The sequence below is a fragment of the Dipodomys spectabilis genome, unplaced genomic scaffold, assembly GCF_019054845.1.
Source record: "Dipodomys spectabilis isolate Male_0828 unplaced genomic scaffold, ASM1905484v1 ptg000096l, whole genome shotgun sequence".
Classification (NCBI taxonomy): domain Eukaryota; kingdom Metazoa; phylum Chordata; class Mammalia; order Rodentia; family Heteromyidae; genus Dipodomys; species Dipodomys spectabilis.
In genome coordinates, this window is record NW_024870773.1 from 27548311 (window position 1) to 27564382 (window position 16072).

At 45.5% G+C, this 16072-nt stretch overlaps 1 protein-coding gene across 1 annotated transcript in view; it reads right to left on the reverse strand.

The window, feature by feature from the left end:
* Positions 1–16072, reverse strand: part of Ryr2 (ryanodine receptor 2) — a 413538-nt gene that overhangs the window by 186638 nt on the left and 210828 nt on the right. Inside the window, exons 17-20 of the mRNA XM_042686202.1 lie at positions 7895–8013; positions 7317–7450; positions 5215–5456; positions 1193–1385 (exon numbers count right to left, since the gene is read on the reverse strand). Coding sequence (XP_042542136.1) covers positions 1193–1385; positions 5215–5456; positions 7317–7450; positions 7895–8013 — 688 coding nt within the window. The remainder of the gene's footprint in view (positions 1–1192; positions 1386–5214; positions 5457–7316; positions 7451–7894; positions 8014–16072) is intronic.

Consider the following 16072-nt stretch of genomic DNA (forward strand, 5'->3'; position numbering starts at 1 on the left):
ATTACTCAGAAACCTATAGAAAGAAGCACAATTTGCATAAATACTAGAAAAGGTAATTTCTATATGATATTTCATGATCACTCAGCACTTACTTTTGTAATGAGGGATCATGCCAGGAGGAGATGTGACTTTTTTTTTTTTTTTTTTTGCCAGTCCTGGGGCTTGAACGCAGGCCTGGGCGCTTCCCTGAGCTCCTCATATCAAGGCTACCACTCTACCACTTGAGCCACAGCGCCAATTCCGGCCTTTTCTGCTTATGTGGTATTGAGGAACCAAACCCAGGGCTTCAGGCATGCAAGGCAAGTGCTCTAACATTAAGCCACACTCCCAGCCATTGTGACTTTTTTTTGTTTTGGTCGGTCATGGGGCTTGAACTCTTGGCCTGGGTGCTGTCCCTGCGCTCTTCAGCTCAAGGCAAGCACTCTACCACTTGAGCCACAGCGCCACTTCCTGTTTTCTGGTGGTTAATTGGAGATAAGAGTCTCACAGACTTTCTTGCCTGGGCTGGCTTTGAACCACGATCCTCAGATCTCTTGTGACTATTTTTAACAAGCAAAATAAGGACACAGTCAGCAGGACTGAGGGAGTCACATTCAGGCAGACACAAAAACACAACAGAGGGCAGGGTGTTTCCATACTGTGACAGACCATCACACATTCAATCATTTTCACTACCCCTGCCCCTGAGGGAAGAAGGAAGGCCAGAGGGGAGGCATGGGAAGAGAGAAAGCCACAGAGACCCAGCAGGTCAGTTGGGTGCAGGCAGGGAAATTCAAGGTGAGCCATAGGTAAACCTCGTCCCCAGAAAGCACATCCATTTCTGCCCAGTGAGGTCATGAGGGCTGGAATGGGACAAAAGGAACCAACCAAAACCCACAGGAGCAAACAGGTGGTTTCTTCACAGTACTGTCCATGCCCCCTTATGGAACTTAAGACATGGTCCTGGACTATTTCAGGATACACACTCCCAGCTAGACCCTGGGATGGATAGGCAGGCCAGGCACGGGTCCCCTCGGGAGAGGACCTTCCAAGTGAACCTTCCCTCTTCTTCCTGAGAAGAAGCAACACGGCCCCTGGGCAGATGCCACCTCCCAGGAGGGAGGAACAGAGGCGAAAGAAGCAATGTGAAGCCAGGCATGGTCCTCTGTGCAAATACGAGTAGAACCAGACCCTGGACCAGGGGCACACTCACTTGATGCCTGCAGAGAAGCTGACCACGGGAAAGAAGAGGCCGTCAATGTTGAAATTCTCAAACATCCCTTGAACGGGTTGTCCATTGATGCGGAAGGAGATGCTGGGGGCGCTCAGATCCAAACAGCAGCTGATGACATCGTCAGTCCTCAGCAGGTGCTGGTTGGGGGAGCTGACCGTCCGGGCCACGCAACCTATCACCAGGGAGACACAGGGAGCTCACATTGCAGCCACGGCAAGAGTTGACAGCACCAAGCTGACAGCCCCGACGGACCAGAGCACACAGCCGACCCAGTCAACCAAGTCTGGAATGAATGGAAACTAATGTTACTTGTGAGCTAAACTCATGATCAAAATAACGATGATGATGATGATGATGATGATGATGATGATGATGATGATGATGATGATGATGATGATGATGATGATAAGTGGCTTTGATTTGGGGAACTGTGCTGCTTCTTTGGAAATAGACCTTCTACTAGGTAGACATTTCTGTGTGTAAGCAGACGATGTCTGATCATAGAAATTATCCTGCCCATTATTATGAGGTTGTGAGCGGACAATTTCCAGGATGAGATCTGACTTCCAATAGCTACCTTGCCAACGTGCACAACCACTGGCCAGTAGTTATCTTCTTTGAACCTTGATCTTTTTATGTTGATGGTTATGATAGTGTTTGCTATACTGGGTATTACTTCAGAGTGCTCTATTTGTTAAGTAAGCATTCTACCACTTGAGCCACATCTCTAGCTCTTTGTGGTTTTGGCATTTATGCTCACAATTGCTGAAACAGCAACCCTCCTATTTATGCTTCCTGTGTAGTAGGATTATAGACATAGACCACCATGCCTAGGTTTTTACTGGTTGAGATGGGGTCTCATGTACTTTTATCCAGGATTCCCTTGAACCATAATCTGCCAATCAGGAACAACTGAGTAGCTGGGAGTACAGGGATGAACTTGAACTTCCATGCCTTGATTTCTAATAACTAGAGCACCAAATACTTTCTAGAATTAGTACCATGATTGAATCATGGTTTACAAGTAACACAGTCTTTGGCACAGTGAGCACTTCATGCCAGATCCTCTCTCCAATACTAAGTCCTCCCTGCTCTGTGCATTCAACATAAAAGTGAAGATAATGAGAGCAAAATCCTATGTCATTTGTTCTCACAGTGTACTGTTTGTTCTGAGACAATCATATGCCAATTTGCTTTTGTTTCATAATTGAATTTATTTTATGTGAGATCACAGTTGGCCTTGTAATAGAGCAGGATAGGACGAGACGCATGAAAATGATATTTGATTAGTGTCATTTCGTGCCCTGGCCAGCCAAGGATCTGAACCCATTCCTGACTCTATCAGAAGTCATTTGCCAATGAATGCCAACACCAGGGGCATCGGCTTCTCACAGCCTGGGAAGAAGGGAAGGGCAGGTGTCCCCCTCAAATACACATGTAGACAAGCCCAGACATACCCCTCAATTCAAACCAAGACAAAAACAGATCTCACAGTGTATACTTTGTACCTCCACAGCACCTCTTTTTACACCTAGCATGCCAAGGGTTCTATAGGCAACTTATTTGAAACACTAGTGATAAAAGCTATCTACTTGGGGGGACAAAAAAGGACATGTTTTAATTTTACTGATGTTCAAACTTGCAAGTAATACAGTGCTTTAAAAATATAGAGGTAGCTTGAGCTTGAAAAAAAGAGGTAGTAGCCAGGTGCTGGTGGCTCACGCCTGTAATCCTAGCTACTCAGAAGGCTGACATCTGAGGACCACGGTTCAAAGCCAGCCCGGGCAGGAAAGTCCATGAGACTCATATCTCCAATAAACCAATAGAAAACCAGAAGTGGCACTGTGGCTCAAGTGGTAGAGCGCTCACTTTGAGCTGAAGAGCTGAGGAACAGTGCCCAGGCCCAGACTTCAGACCCCATTACTGACAAAAAAAAAAAAAGAAGAGGTAGCTTAAAAAAAAAAACAACAACCATGTAGCGTATAGAAGGTCTCTTTGTTTGTTCCAAGATGAATATGAAAATGTTATTATTTTAGCTACTATATGGAAAATAAGGGTTTACTGTCCCCAACACTTTGGTCAGGGATATGATTAATGCCAATCCTAACTACTGCTAACACTGTCCATAAAACGCTGCTTTGCAATGCCTAGAACAAACAGGAAGGACGGAGAAGGCCACTGGTGAGGTCACACACGGAGGTCATGGATGGACAGCGCTCCCAGTGTTGAAGCCAATGACAGCATCAGGACAGTGCATTTATGTAAAGCCATAGTGTGACCTCTCAGGGGTCATTTCGTGTTGTATCTGCTGGACAGGGACAGAAAGATGTGTAGATCTTGGACAAGACATCATCTGTCCGTCTTTCCTGTGCCCCTAGGATGTCCTTCCCCTTGCTTCTTCCACATTTAAAATCTCTAAAAGCATAGAGACTTTGCAAACATTTGTTCCCTTTTAAACATCAGGGAGGCCCAAATCACAAGTGTACACAGAGTTTAAATGAGAGAGAATAGATGAAGATTTATTTTGACAGCTATGATAGTATTTGCTATACTGGGTATGACTTCAGAGTTCTCTGTTTGTTAAGCAAGCATTCTGCCACTTGAGCCACATCTCTAGCTCTTTGTGTTTGGGGCATTCATGCTCACAATTGCTGGAACAGCAATCCTCCTATTTATGCTTCCCGTGTAGTAGGATTACAGGCATAGACCACCATGCTTAGGTTTTTACTGTTGGAGATGGGGTCTCAAGTACTTTGCTTAGGATTCTGAGCCAGGCCCTGATTCTAAGAACTATGTCCACTCTCTCCAGTGTCTAAATGGTCACGGATAAAACATCTGCTGTCTCCTAGAAATCGCTTACACTAGGAACTCTAAACCCTGTATCAACCATTAAGAAGAAACGAAATGGGGAGGCCAGGCCTGGTGGTTCAGGCATGTAGTTCTGGCCATCTGGGAGGCAGAGGTCATGAGATCATGGTTCAAGAACAGCCTGGGTATCAAAGTTCACAAGACACCATCTCAACCCATGGCTGGAGAATGAGCCTGTGTAATGCCAGCTACTGGGGAAGCACAGTGGCTGGGCACAGTGGCACATGCCCGTCATCCTTGGTGACAAGCAGCAGCTGGGACCAGCCCCCACAGGGGGGTGGGGGTGGGGGAAGAAGGGCTGCCTAAAAGAATCACCAAGGCAAAAAAGGGCTGGACGCATGGCTCAAGTAGAGGATTCCTGCCTAGTAAGTCGTGGCCTTAAGCTCAAGAGGAGAGAAGGGAGGGAGAGAAACCTACTATGTCTTCCAGTACCAAGATAGGCAGGGCCATCCCAAGACTAAATTCGAAATGCAGCTCTATGCACTATCATAATAGCTAAACAGCTCCAACCAACGCAAGAGCCAAGCTTCTCAGTCGTCCAAACTGTAACTCTATGAATCAGAGCAAAGAGTCCTATTTGTACTACCTCACGGTATTCATGTTTCATACACCTTCGACCACAGAGCCCGAGAGGCAGAAGCTGGTGGCATGAATTATACATTTCCTTATTTTTCTAAGCAAAGTGCTATTTCATTATGAGTAGACTCTACCTGGAGCTTTGTAAGTTGCTGGTTCTAGCCTTTCCCTTCTCTTGCAGAAGGCTGGAGTAGCTGACTTCTCCCTGTTACTGTCCAGGGTTTGTGTTTGTACTTTGCTTGCAGTAGAAGCTAGATCTTTGCACATGCCAATTAGAGCAAGTTGGACATACACACCCATACACACACACACACACACACTTTTTTGGCAAGCTCACCCATGCATTGGAATGTCACTTCTTACATACATTGCTCGGGAAAGCAATCTACCCCCTTGGAGACGTGCAATGGTGCGGACACCTCTTCCTTCTGCCCTACTGAAATGCTGCTTTTGATTTCTGGATAACAAACAATCCCCAAAGAAGCCATGCCAACAACTTTCAGAGACGCCCCACCATGTCCCTCCCGAAACACGAGAGCAACAGAGACCGCGCCTACCTGCCCAGAGCTGAAGGCCGTCGAACCCGTAGGAGAAGAGGTCGTCGCCCACTCCGTTGCCGCCCCATTCCTCGCCCCCTCCGGGGTAGGGGGAGTAGCCCTCGGTGGAAGCCCAGCCCACCCGCAGGTGGGTGGCCTCGGCCGTCACAAAGGGTTCCGTGTGGTCCACCATGAGCTCATAGTACCATTTCTTATACTGAGCGGATCCTTCGCTGACGCCCAGGAAGATATTGGGCCTCATGCTTTCAAGGAGACAGGAAGAGCATGTGAGGAAAGGCCAAACCAGAACACCTACCACTGAACGTGAGTCCCAAACCCACATTCCTTTATTTTTTTTTATTTTTTTTTGCCAGTCCTGGGGCTTGAACTCAGGGCCTGGGCACTGTCCCTGAGTCTCTCTATGCTCAAGGCTAGCCCTTGAGCCACAGCACCACTTCTGGCCTTTTCTGTGTATGTGGTACCAGGGAATCGAACCCAGGGCTTCATGCATGCTAGGCAAGCACTCTACCACTAAGCCACATTCCCAGCCCAAACCCACATTGCTTTAAGTGCTATAGAACCATTGTGACAATCACTCAGGTGGGACACAGTGCAGCCTGTGTCCCCTATCAACTTCAACAATGGCTCCTTGCTTTGGGGTGAACTTGGAAATGCCATGCAAGAATCTAATGTGATTTTTTTTTTCTTAGCCACTCTTCAATTAATGATACTTTCTGTCTTTAATCAAATGAAAGCACAAAATGAAACACTTTTTTTTTGGGGGGGGTGCCAGTCATGGAGCTTGAACTAAGGACCTGGGCACTGTCCCTGACCTTCTTTTCTAGAGCTATAACACTTTGAGCCACAGCTCCACTTCCGGTGTTTTGGTGGTTAGTTGGAGATAAGAGTCTCACAGACTTTCCTGCCTGGGCTGACTTCAAACTGTGATCCTCAGATCTCAGCCTCCTGAGTAGCTGGGATTACAGGCATGAGCTACCAACACCCAGTTTATCAGAGAGCTTTGTGTCACATGGGGCGTGAGCTGAAGTAGGCCATATTGCCTGTGGTAGAACCCACGCAGATAGTGAGGGATGTTACTGTCTATATTTTGTGGGGAGCAGAAGAATTTTTAGCAAGTTGCATTTCATTCATCTTCAGGAGGCATTGATACCCTGTGGGAATCCCAGGCTTAAAGGAGAAGGCAGGGGATATCACTCATTAACTGCAGGTGTGCTACCGAGCCAGGAACAAAGTGGAAAGTCAGTCACATTTAAAAACATACTGTGGACAGATACACCTAACTGCTCATTTTTGTTTAAGACAGGTGTGAAACCCCTGGCATCCTAGCTCTCCTCAATGAATGTTAAATGCCCGAAAAGTAGTAAAATGACTGGAGGTATCATTCTATGAGCTATTTGTGTAACCTATTATATTTTGGACACTTAAGTGTGTGTGTGTGTGTGTGTGTGTGTACACGCGCGCACGCACACGGGCGTGCGTACATGCATGCGTGCGTGTGCCAGTCCTGGGGCTTGGACTCAGGGCCTGAGCACTGCCCCTGAGCTTCTTTAGCTCAAGGCTAAAGCATTCTACCACTTGAGTCACAGCTCCACTTCTGGCTTTTTCTGTAATTGGAGATAAGAGTCTCATGGACTTCCCTGCCTGGGCTGGCTTCAAACCACAATCCTCAGATCTCAGCCTCCAGAGTAGCTAGGATTATAGGTGTGAGGCACCAGCACCTGGCTTAGAAACTGAATTTGTAAACCATATGTAGTGCTGATCTTGAAAGATGCTGAAGGACATCATCTTCAGCTATTTCTAAGAAGGCAAAAAACCTAATTACCTACAGCTAGGAATGTCAGTCTGTTAGTATAGAAGCTGCAGCTTCTCCATTCACACAGGAACCAAAGTTCTCACACCCATTTGTGATAAAGCCATAGCTTGCTTGGTTCATCTACTGTTATTATGAACCTATCAGCTTAATTCTTTAAAAAAGTACATCTATTATTTCCTGGGGAAATAGAATTCTATAAAACCACCGACCAGCTGCTCTCCTAGCCGCAGAGCTAAACCAAAAGCACATTAGCTGTTCCCTAGCTCTGGCCCGGCACAGATGTGGCTACCTGCTGACATGATTCACCAGACGGGTCTGCAACAACAGGTCTCTTCCTGGCAGGAGATTGTCACAGATGAGGTGCTGGTTCGATCGCACAGCGACCCCATGGCACACGCAAAGCGAGCACAGGACATCCAGGACCTGGAATGAGAAGCCACCTTTCAGATCCTGGCACCCACAGGCCTTCCCACAGAGCCAATGCATCCCCTCCGGCCAGTGAACAGGAGTCCCTGCTATCCTTCACCCAGATCAGCACCGAGAGCAGACCTGCCCCACAAGCGGGCTGCGGACCCCACACAGGACTTTTCCACCATAGCGAAGATGAGACACACCCGTGAAAAACTCAACGCGTCTTTGATAAGTTTTCTTCTTTTAAAGACAGATTTTTGGTGGAGATTTAACTGCTACATAGAAACATTAACAAACTGTAAGCACAGGTACAGTGGTGTGTGTGTGTGTGTGTGTGTGTGTTGAGCATTAATTGATACCAATCTTTTCTTCTAGCTCTTTCAAGTATACAGCGCGTGGCTGTTACACTTTAAATGACTCCAGGATGCGCTCGTGGAAATAAAATGGTCTACTCACTTTGTGGTTTCTTCCGTGCTTATCTAAAAGTGAGATGATGGATTTGATGTGTCCTTCTTTAATTATATTTAGTGCTTCAGGGCTTTCCACGAGCACACAATGTAGCACTTCGAGAATGCCTGCGGGTAAAACAAAGAGAAGGAGAGAGATGGCTGACCGGTCTTCCTTCTTCACTCAGCAAACTGTGTGCACTCTGTCCAACATATCTGATTATCTTGTACTCAACGTCTGTTGCAGGACACTCTGATGAGGAGTCATGGGGTAGGGGTGGGGGGTGAGGAGGCTTGCCAGACATGATGTCCAAACATGATGAAGTCCCAGAGGAGGTAGGCAAAGGGAAATACCAAGATACCCTTTGGCTGAGGAGGCGGTAACTCAGCCTGGCTAGAAGCAGCATCTAGACATGGCTTTGAGAAGGGCATTCACTTCCATGCTTTCTGGGAGTCCAGGAGGGAGGCGTGAGTGCAGTCTTGTGAGGTGCACTCTCCCAGTGTGCCAGGGCACGGGAGCTGAGGGCCGCTTATGAAGCTTCTTGGCATAAAATATTTTTAAAAAACCGTAATAATGCATCTCGATCCAGGGAAATCATTCTCTTCTGCCTCAGATGTACAGTCACTGTAGAAAATGGACCTTTTATTTGCCAAACACAAGACATGTATAAAATGCAAAATAAAATGCAGCCATCACAAAAAGATATAATAATATACCTTTCCTTGTCTTGGCATTTAAAATGAGGAGAGAAAATACATCTCATTAGCACATTGTTTCACGTGAATGTAAAAGGCCAAGGGAATGTGCCTGCCCTTTCTGCACAGCAAGCCTCCTCCCTGCCAGCTCTATGCACCATCAGCCCCGTTAGCCACAAGTCCTAACATGGGGATAGACGTGGTCTCTCTCTGCAATCAAACCAAACTGGGGAGACCCTTCTAGAGTCCCGGCATGCAGAGCTTGTTTTCCTGGATGGGACAGAGTTCATTTCATGAAGAGACAATTCGGACGTCATTCTTCATCGCTGTCACCAATTACACCAGACCCAAGTCCCAGTCCGCTACCCATGTGACGCCTGTGAATTTAATTTCTCCACTTACGACATTAGCTGTTGAAATGGGAACACACATTCAGTTTCAAAAGTAACCCCCCAAAATCTTGAAATTCAGTTTGGTATTGTTCAAATCCAGCAGCTTGTTTTCAACAAGCCCATGACAAATAAAACTCAATGAGAGCCAACAATAACAATATAAAAAGGCAACAAGTAAGTTACAGAACTTCTATCAAGGTGAAATAAAATAATCTCACTCACTGTGAGCTAACATAAAGAGAAAATGCAATCAGGGAAAGGGGTGGGTCTACACTTCACGTCTATCAAGGTAAGATAAAGTTCTCTCGTTGTGAACTAACAAAAAGAATAAATGGAATCGGGGAAAGCGGTGGGTGGGTCAGGTGGTGTTTTCTTGAGTTTGATTAGAAATCTATGAATGGAGTTACTACTGCCTTCCCAAAGGAGGTCCTTAGGGGGCGCCTTTGTCCCTTGCATCCAGCATGGATGAGGTTTCTAGAAGAAAGAGAATCCTCACCACACACCAGACCTATTGTGGCCCTCACCTTGCACTTTACACCACATGGAAGGGTGAGCACTGAATTGCTGTTGGCCACAACCCACTTGGCTTATGTTATTTTATTACAACATCTCAAACAGACCCAGATATTCACCTTCTACAGAAAAAGTTAACCAGGCCCTGCTATGGATTTACCATTAAGAATAGAAGAAGACCAACAAATAAAAGGCCAAGAGCAACGGACTGTCCTGACAAAACAAACAAATAAAAACACCCTTGAAGATCCAGAGCAAGTACAAAACCAAATACAAGAGAAAAGATGCAGGACTAGATTCTGGAAATGGACGGCATATATCACAAAATGTGCAGTGGGCATATGAGAAGGATTTCCTGTTTTTCTCATATTTAGCATAGTCTGACAGAAGGCTTCCAGAATTTAGGGCTTCCTATTAAAGTTTTTTAAATTAATTCTTCCTGGTCAGATCCAACAAAAGATCACTTACTTCATTTTTTTAAAAAACTGTTTTTACTTTTCTCTCGGAGCCTGACAATATGCCAGAGAAATTTTATTTTTGACCGTCACATTCAGTTGCAAATTTGCTGTTTGAGGTTAAGAAAAAATAATCCTATGGAAAATACTGAAAGACTCATTGTTTAATTTTCAAAATAAAGAATAGCTGTATTAAATTGTGTGTGCACTTAAATTATACTGTGATTTGCCTTGAACTCGAGTAAGAAATGGGAAATTAAATGATACTTACTAGGGATTATAATGCAATACTTGAACTAAAGGTGATTTGACTACCAGTAATAAATATATTGAGTAAACCCAGAACTGACAAAAGCAAATACAGTTTTCTGAGACTCAGAAAAAATGAAAGTATAAAAGCTGGGAAGATTTTTATAAGAGTATTACTGAAATGGAAGAATTAAAAATATTCTAATAATTGTCAAAAAAGACACAAAAACTAGTAAAACAATTACTTCCACAAGTCATCATAAATAATTTTAGGGAAAATTTTAATATCATGGAGTTATATTATAGTGTAAATTATAGGAGCAGATACAAAATTGGATATAGATTATGACTACAGTCATGTAAGCTATGCTATTTCTTAAGTATATGTCTCATAAAAGCCTTGAAGCTGATATATAAAAATCACAGTTATTGCTGAATAAAGTATACTTCTTGTTGACTATTTCACAAAATCTACTAAATGAGCATGTATAACTTTCAGAATAAACATATCTAATATCCAAAGGTACTCAATTCAGACAGGCTTGTCAAGAAGCCTGCTTTCCTGACAGCAGATGAGCATATATAACATACATATATATGCCTGGCTTTTCTCTACAGAGTACATAATTCTCACTAGCCTTGATCCAAGCCACAGGAAGGCAAGGGGGGAAGGCTCCATTCACTGTGGGCCCCTCAGAAAAGCAACACTGGGACCAGTCAGAGAAACCCCATAGCGAGAGGCTCCCAGGCAGGATCACCGCACGCGGCCTCTGGAATTAAGTCATTGCAGCCACAGGTTCGGCCACCCTGTGGCACACTTGGGAGCCTAAATTCTTTGCAGTTTCTGGGGCTGGGCCTTCTAAGCACCCCTAGAGCTCCCTGAAGGATGCACAAGTAAGAAAATGGGCTGAGAACACATGTGAGCAAAGCGCCATGCTGAGTGCCAAAGCTAGGAGGGAGAAGCTGGGAAATGACTAAGAAAGCGGGGACCGCAGGCCAGAGGTCTCCAGAACAATGAGAGGAGAATATTCCTGAACACAGCCAGCCTAGTTCCTGAACACTGCCTAGTCAGCCTGGGTGTGGACATGAGAAGAGGCTGCTTCTTCCTTTGTTCTCTCATGCAGGGTGGTCCCGCACGCAGATGGGAGCCAGAGGCTCTCAACAAGTCGTCTAACCACACTGGGCTCCACCGTCCACCTCTGTAATGCAGTCTCTGTGGGCCTGGAGGTCGCTGGGCAGAGAACATGGCAGGCAGGGCACGAAGGAGGGGGTCAGGATCACAGTCATACTGTGCCAGCACCTGCTGGGACATTATGGTTGCAAAAATAATAACGATAATAATACCAGCAACAAAGGGATGTGAAGGTGGGGTGGAGGGAAAAGCATCCCACCAGGAAGAGCATCCCAGCAGCCAGAGGTTCTGCGATGAGCAATGGACAGGGAGGCAGGCCCGTGGGAAGCTAGGGATATTCAAGATAAGTCAGCACAACAAAATGCAATACACGTGCCAGGCGCTGGTAGCTCATGCCTCTCATCCTAGCTACTCAGGAGGTTGAGATCTGAGGATCACAGTTCACAGCCAGCCCAGGCAAGAAAGTCTGTGAGACTCTTATCTCCAACAAACCACTCAAAAAACTGGAAGTGGCGCTGTGGCTCAAGTGGTAGAGCACTAGCCTTGAGCTGAAAGAGCTCAGGGTCAGCGCCCAGGCCCAGAGTCCAAGCCCCACGACTGACCAAAAAAAATTCAGTATGTTCATTAACGTAGAAGACCTTGGGGAGAGAAGCACAAAGCAAGAAGGGCAGGGAGGTAGAACTGCAAGGGACCGGACACCAGAGACCACAGGAGAGCAGAGTCTCAAACATGGTGGCAGCCTGGCCACATAGACAGAGGGTTTGGTCAGTGTGAAAGAATGCCGTGAAACACCCCAGGAGGAAAGGGGCGCCTCCTCCTGGGTACCAGCATTATTAGAGGGGGAAAAAGTCATACAAAGGAATCAAGCCACGGTTTGAGTTAGCACAGGACACTGCCAGGCTAGTTCCAACGTTCAAAGGTCCAGGTCAAAGGGGGTCTGGGGACGTTCTCTCTTCTGTTTCACTAAACTAGCAGTGGTGAAGGGATTAGAGGAAGAATCCCAGCGGTGTGTAAAACGTGGCCTCGTGAATAGATCTGATGCAGACATCGCTACCCAAGCCCGCACACTGCCTGTGCTATTCTACTACATACATGAAATTGCCTGTGCACAGACAGGCAGGAAGGACCCCAGGTGGGCACAGTGGTCAGTTGGGCACCGGGACCAACCAGCAGAAACTTCTACTTGGAGCCAATGAGATAGAGGCCTACTCTTCTTTTCCTTCAAAACAAGCTGTGCCCACCCAGGTGAAATCACAGGCGGTGAAGAATGAAGCAGGTCTGCCGGGCTGCTGTCTAAAGTACCACCAAGCAAGAAGATGTGCTTGTTTGTTTAAAATGGGCATCAATTTGAAGTCAGGGAATGAGTTTGGTTTCCATTCAAGATCAGCTGCCATGTGAACTTGGTTGCCTTTCTGTTTTTGTTTTTGTTTTTTTTGGTCCAGTTGTGGGGCCTGAACTCTGGGCCTGGGCGATGTCCCTCAGCTCTTCAGCTCAAGGCTAGCGCTCTACCACTTGAGCCACAGCGCCACTTCTGGCTTTTTTCTTTTTGCTTATGAGGTGCTGAGGAATCGAACCCAGGGCCTCAGGCATGCAAGACAAGCGCTCTACCACTCATCCACCTTCCCAGCCCCTTGGTTGTCTTTCTGTAAACAGGGGCTCACCCTTCCACCCACAAAATCCAAGTTATTCTACATACAGTTTGTACATCTCACTCAAATGCAGATAGAAAAAATATATAACATTAATATTTGATTACATAAAGACTTAAAATAGCAATCATAAGAAGTGTAGTGCCAAGCCAAATTGGAAACATAATTGCACATGCTTGGAATTTTTTATACTGGTTTTTAAGCTAAGGAAGAAAATAAACTCATTAAATCTTGAGTCACATAAAGCCGCAAAGAGAAAAAAGTGACAGGGGTTAAAATTAAAATAGAACACAGTCTGGTAAAATCAAGGAAGGGAGAGAAATATTAACAAAAAATGCAAGTTTGTGGGGAGTGGTGACTCACTCCTATAATCCCAACCACTCCAGGTCATGAGATCCAGAGGATCATGATTCAAGGCCAGTACAGGCAGTAAGGTTCAATATCCACCATCTCCAAAATAACCAGCAAAAAGCAAGAGCAAGGGTGTGGCTCAAGAAGTAGAGCACCAGCCAAGCCAAGCAAGCTCAGAATCCCGAGTTCAAACCCCAGTGCCACAAAAAACAAAGGAATATGTATTACATTCTTACTTCATATACAGAATAATAGAAAAATCATGGATATATATATGTATATATACATGCAAGATAAGAAAAAAGATACTTTAGTGGAAAATGAGTATGAGTCAAAAGCCTCCTAGGTAAATTGGAAACAGAACTCATTCCGCGAGGGATGCAATTATAATGCTCAGTGTCAATTTAGTCAGGTTTCAGATGATTTGTGCTTAGTGTTGGAAGTCCTCGCTTTAAATGGAAGATCAAATAAACTAAAAGAGGCACTAGTGCTCATGCCTGTAATCCTCGCTACTCAGGAGGCTGAGATCTTTGAGTTGTGGTTCAAAGACAGGCTGGGTAGGAAAGTCTATGAGAATCTTATCTCCAATGAACAACCAAAAAGCTGGAAGAAGTAGAGCTGTGGCTCAAGTAGGAGAGCACTAGCCTTGAGTGACAGAGTTAAGGGACCATAATGCCTAAGACTGAATTCAAGCCCCAGTACCATCACAAGTCCCAGGAACATCACACAAAAAAATAAAAGACAGTTCATCATATAAGTGACAAGTGAAATTCCACGCTGCACTGATAATTGTTTGTATAAACGGTGACACCTCAACAGCTCACAGAACTCAGAGTACTCAGAATCAGAAGCATCAGTGCTGTGAGATTTCCGGCATTGCGATGAACCTCATGGTTTGGGGTTTTCATGATTCACTCACATGCTGCAAGTGTTTTAGACTTTGAAAAACATTTTAAAAAGAAAACAGATGGAAAAAAATGCATGACTATTCACGAACGTGAAATCTTATTCCGTAACGAAGTCCATCACCGCAGCCAAAGGGGCTCTGATGCCCTGGCCTGTTCTAGCGCGAGGCATTCATACCCAGCCATCAGACTGTGACCTCTGCCAGCCCAGGCCTGGCTGCGTCTACTTCCCTTTATACCCAGTGCCCGCAGCCAAAGAGGAGAAACAGACTGAAGGAACGATCACAGGAAATGAATTAAAAACCCTCTTCAGCCCCATGAAGCCGAGACTTTTCTTCTCAACCTGAAAAGGGTGGGAATTTCTTTCATCTCCAGAACTATTTTCTAGAAAAGTCATTTGCTCTCCTGCTAATCCCAGAGCTTGGAGAGAAGCGCTGTCATAAGGATCAAGATCTCAGATAACTCGGGCGCTTCCAGTGCCTGTTCTTTCTATTAAAGAAAAAACGTTCCATTTCATTTAGAGTTTTCTTGGAGGGATTTTTTCCTCCCCATGTTTCCTTACTGCTGGTAAAATACAACAAAACATAGGGATCCCTCAAAGTCCAGGCTGTCACTTGTTCTCTTTTATTTTTTGCCCAGCTATAACATAATGCTTGGTGGAGAACAGAAACCAGTGTATGGGCTCCTCAATCAGTAGCTTCTAAGTAATAATACTTTATTTCAGATATTTCAAAAGGATTTTTTTAACTGCAGTTTCCCAACCTTCAGTAGATAATCCATTAGCTTACAAGATAACTTCTGAATGTGTGTGTGTGTGCGCGCGCATGCGCGCGCGCTGGTACTGGGGCTTGAACTAAGGGCCTCACGCTCTCCCTTGGCTTTTTCACTCAAGGCTGGTGCTCGACTGGATTCTTGGTGGTTAATTGGAGATCAGAGTCTCACAGACTTTCTGCCCGGGCTGGCTTGGAACCTTGATCTTCAGATCCCAGCCTCCTGTGTAGCTAGGATGACAGGCATCAGCCTCTAGCTTTGACTAATTTACGTGACTTGATAACCCAGGATCATTATGCAAAAACCATTCATCCTTGGAATATGTTGTAGAAGATTACAGTAGAGACTCCCAGGGCCTGATAGCTACTGTACTCAGCAGCTGTCACAGATGATTTCCTTCACACAGTTTCCATTGTCATTTAGTTTCTCCTCCAGCGCAGGTGTACGATGACCTGGGAATAGCATGATAGCCTTTTTAGGAAAATCCAAAACTTTGATTCTAGAACTAACCTGAGCTTCTCCAAGGCTCTCCCTGGTGAACGGCTTCTTTCTCCCTGCCATAAGTGATATGTGAACACTCAGTCCCTGCAATCTGTTACACATGATGTCTCTCTCAGGCCTAGCAGATGTCAGAGAACAGCGCAATGAAGCTTCCTCTTTCTAACCATCAGCTCACACGTAGCTGGTGACTGAGAAGGAGAAGGAGGAGGAGGAGGAGGGCATCCCAGAACACAAGATTCTGAAACAGACCACTGCTGGCCAGACTATTACTAGGACAGATTATTAACTGTGCTTGTCTTTGAAAAAAGAATGGCAAGTTGAAAACTGTTTGAGAGATAGTAGTGAGAACTCTGGGAGTATTAAAAGATGTGATCATTTCCTGTGCTAGGAGTCATACTGCACGCAAACGTTAGCATCTGCACCTCCCCAAAGATTCCTCCCACCTCACCCCAGGGCGGGTCTCTGCACCAGGATGGCTAGTAAGAGAGGGGATCTCACCCAGGCCCAGGAAGCGGAGGAAAGAAGCACAGCAGGTCCCAGACGAAGACGGCTAGTCAGGCAAAATGCTGGGGGA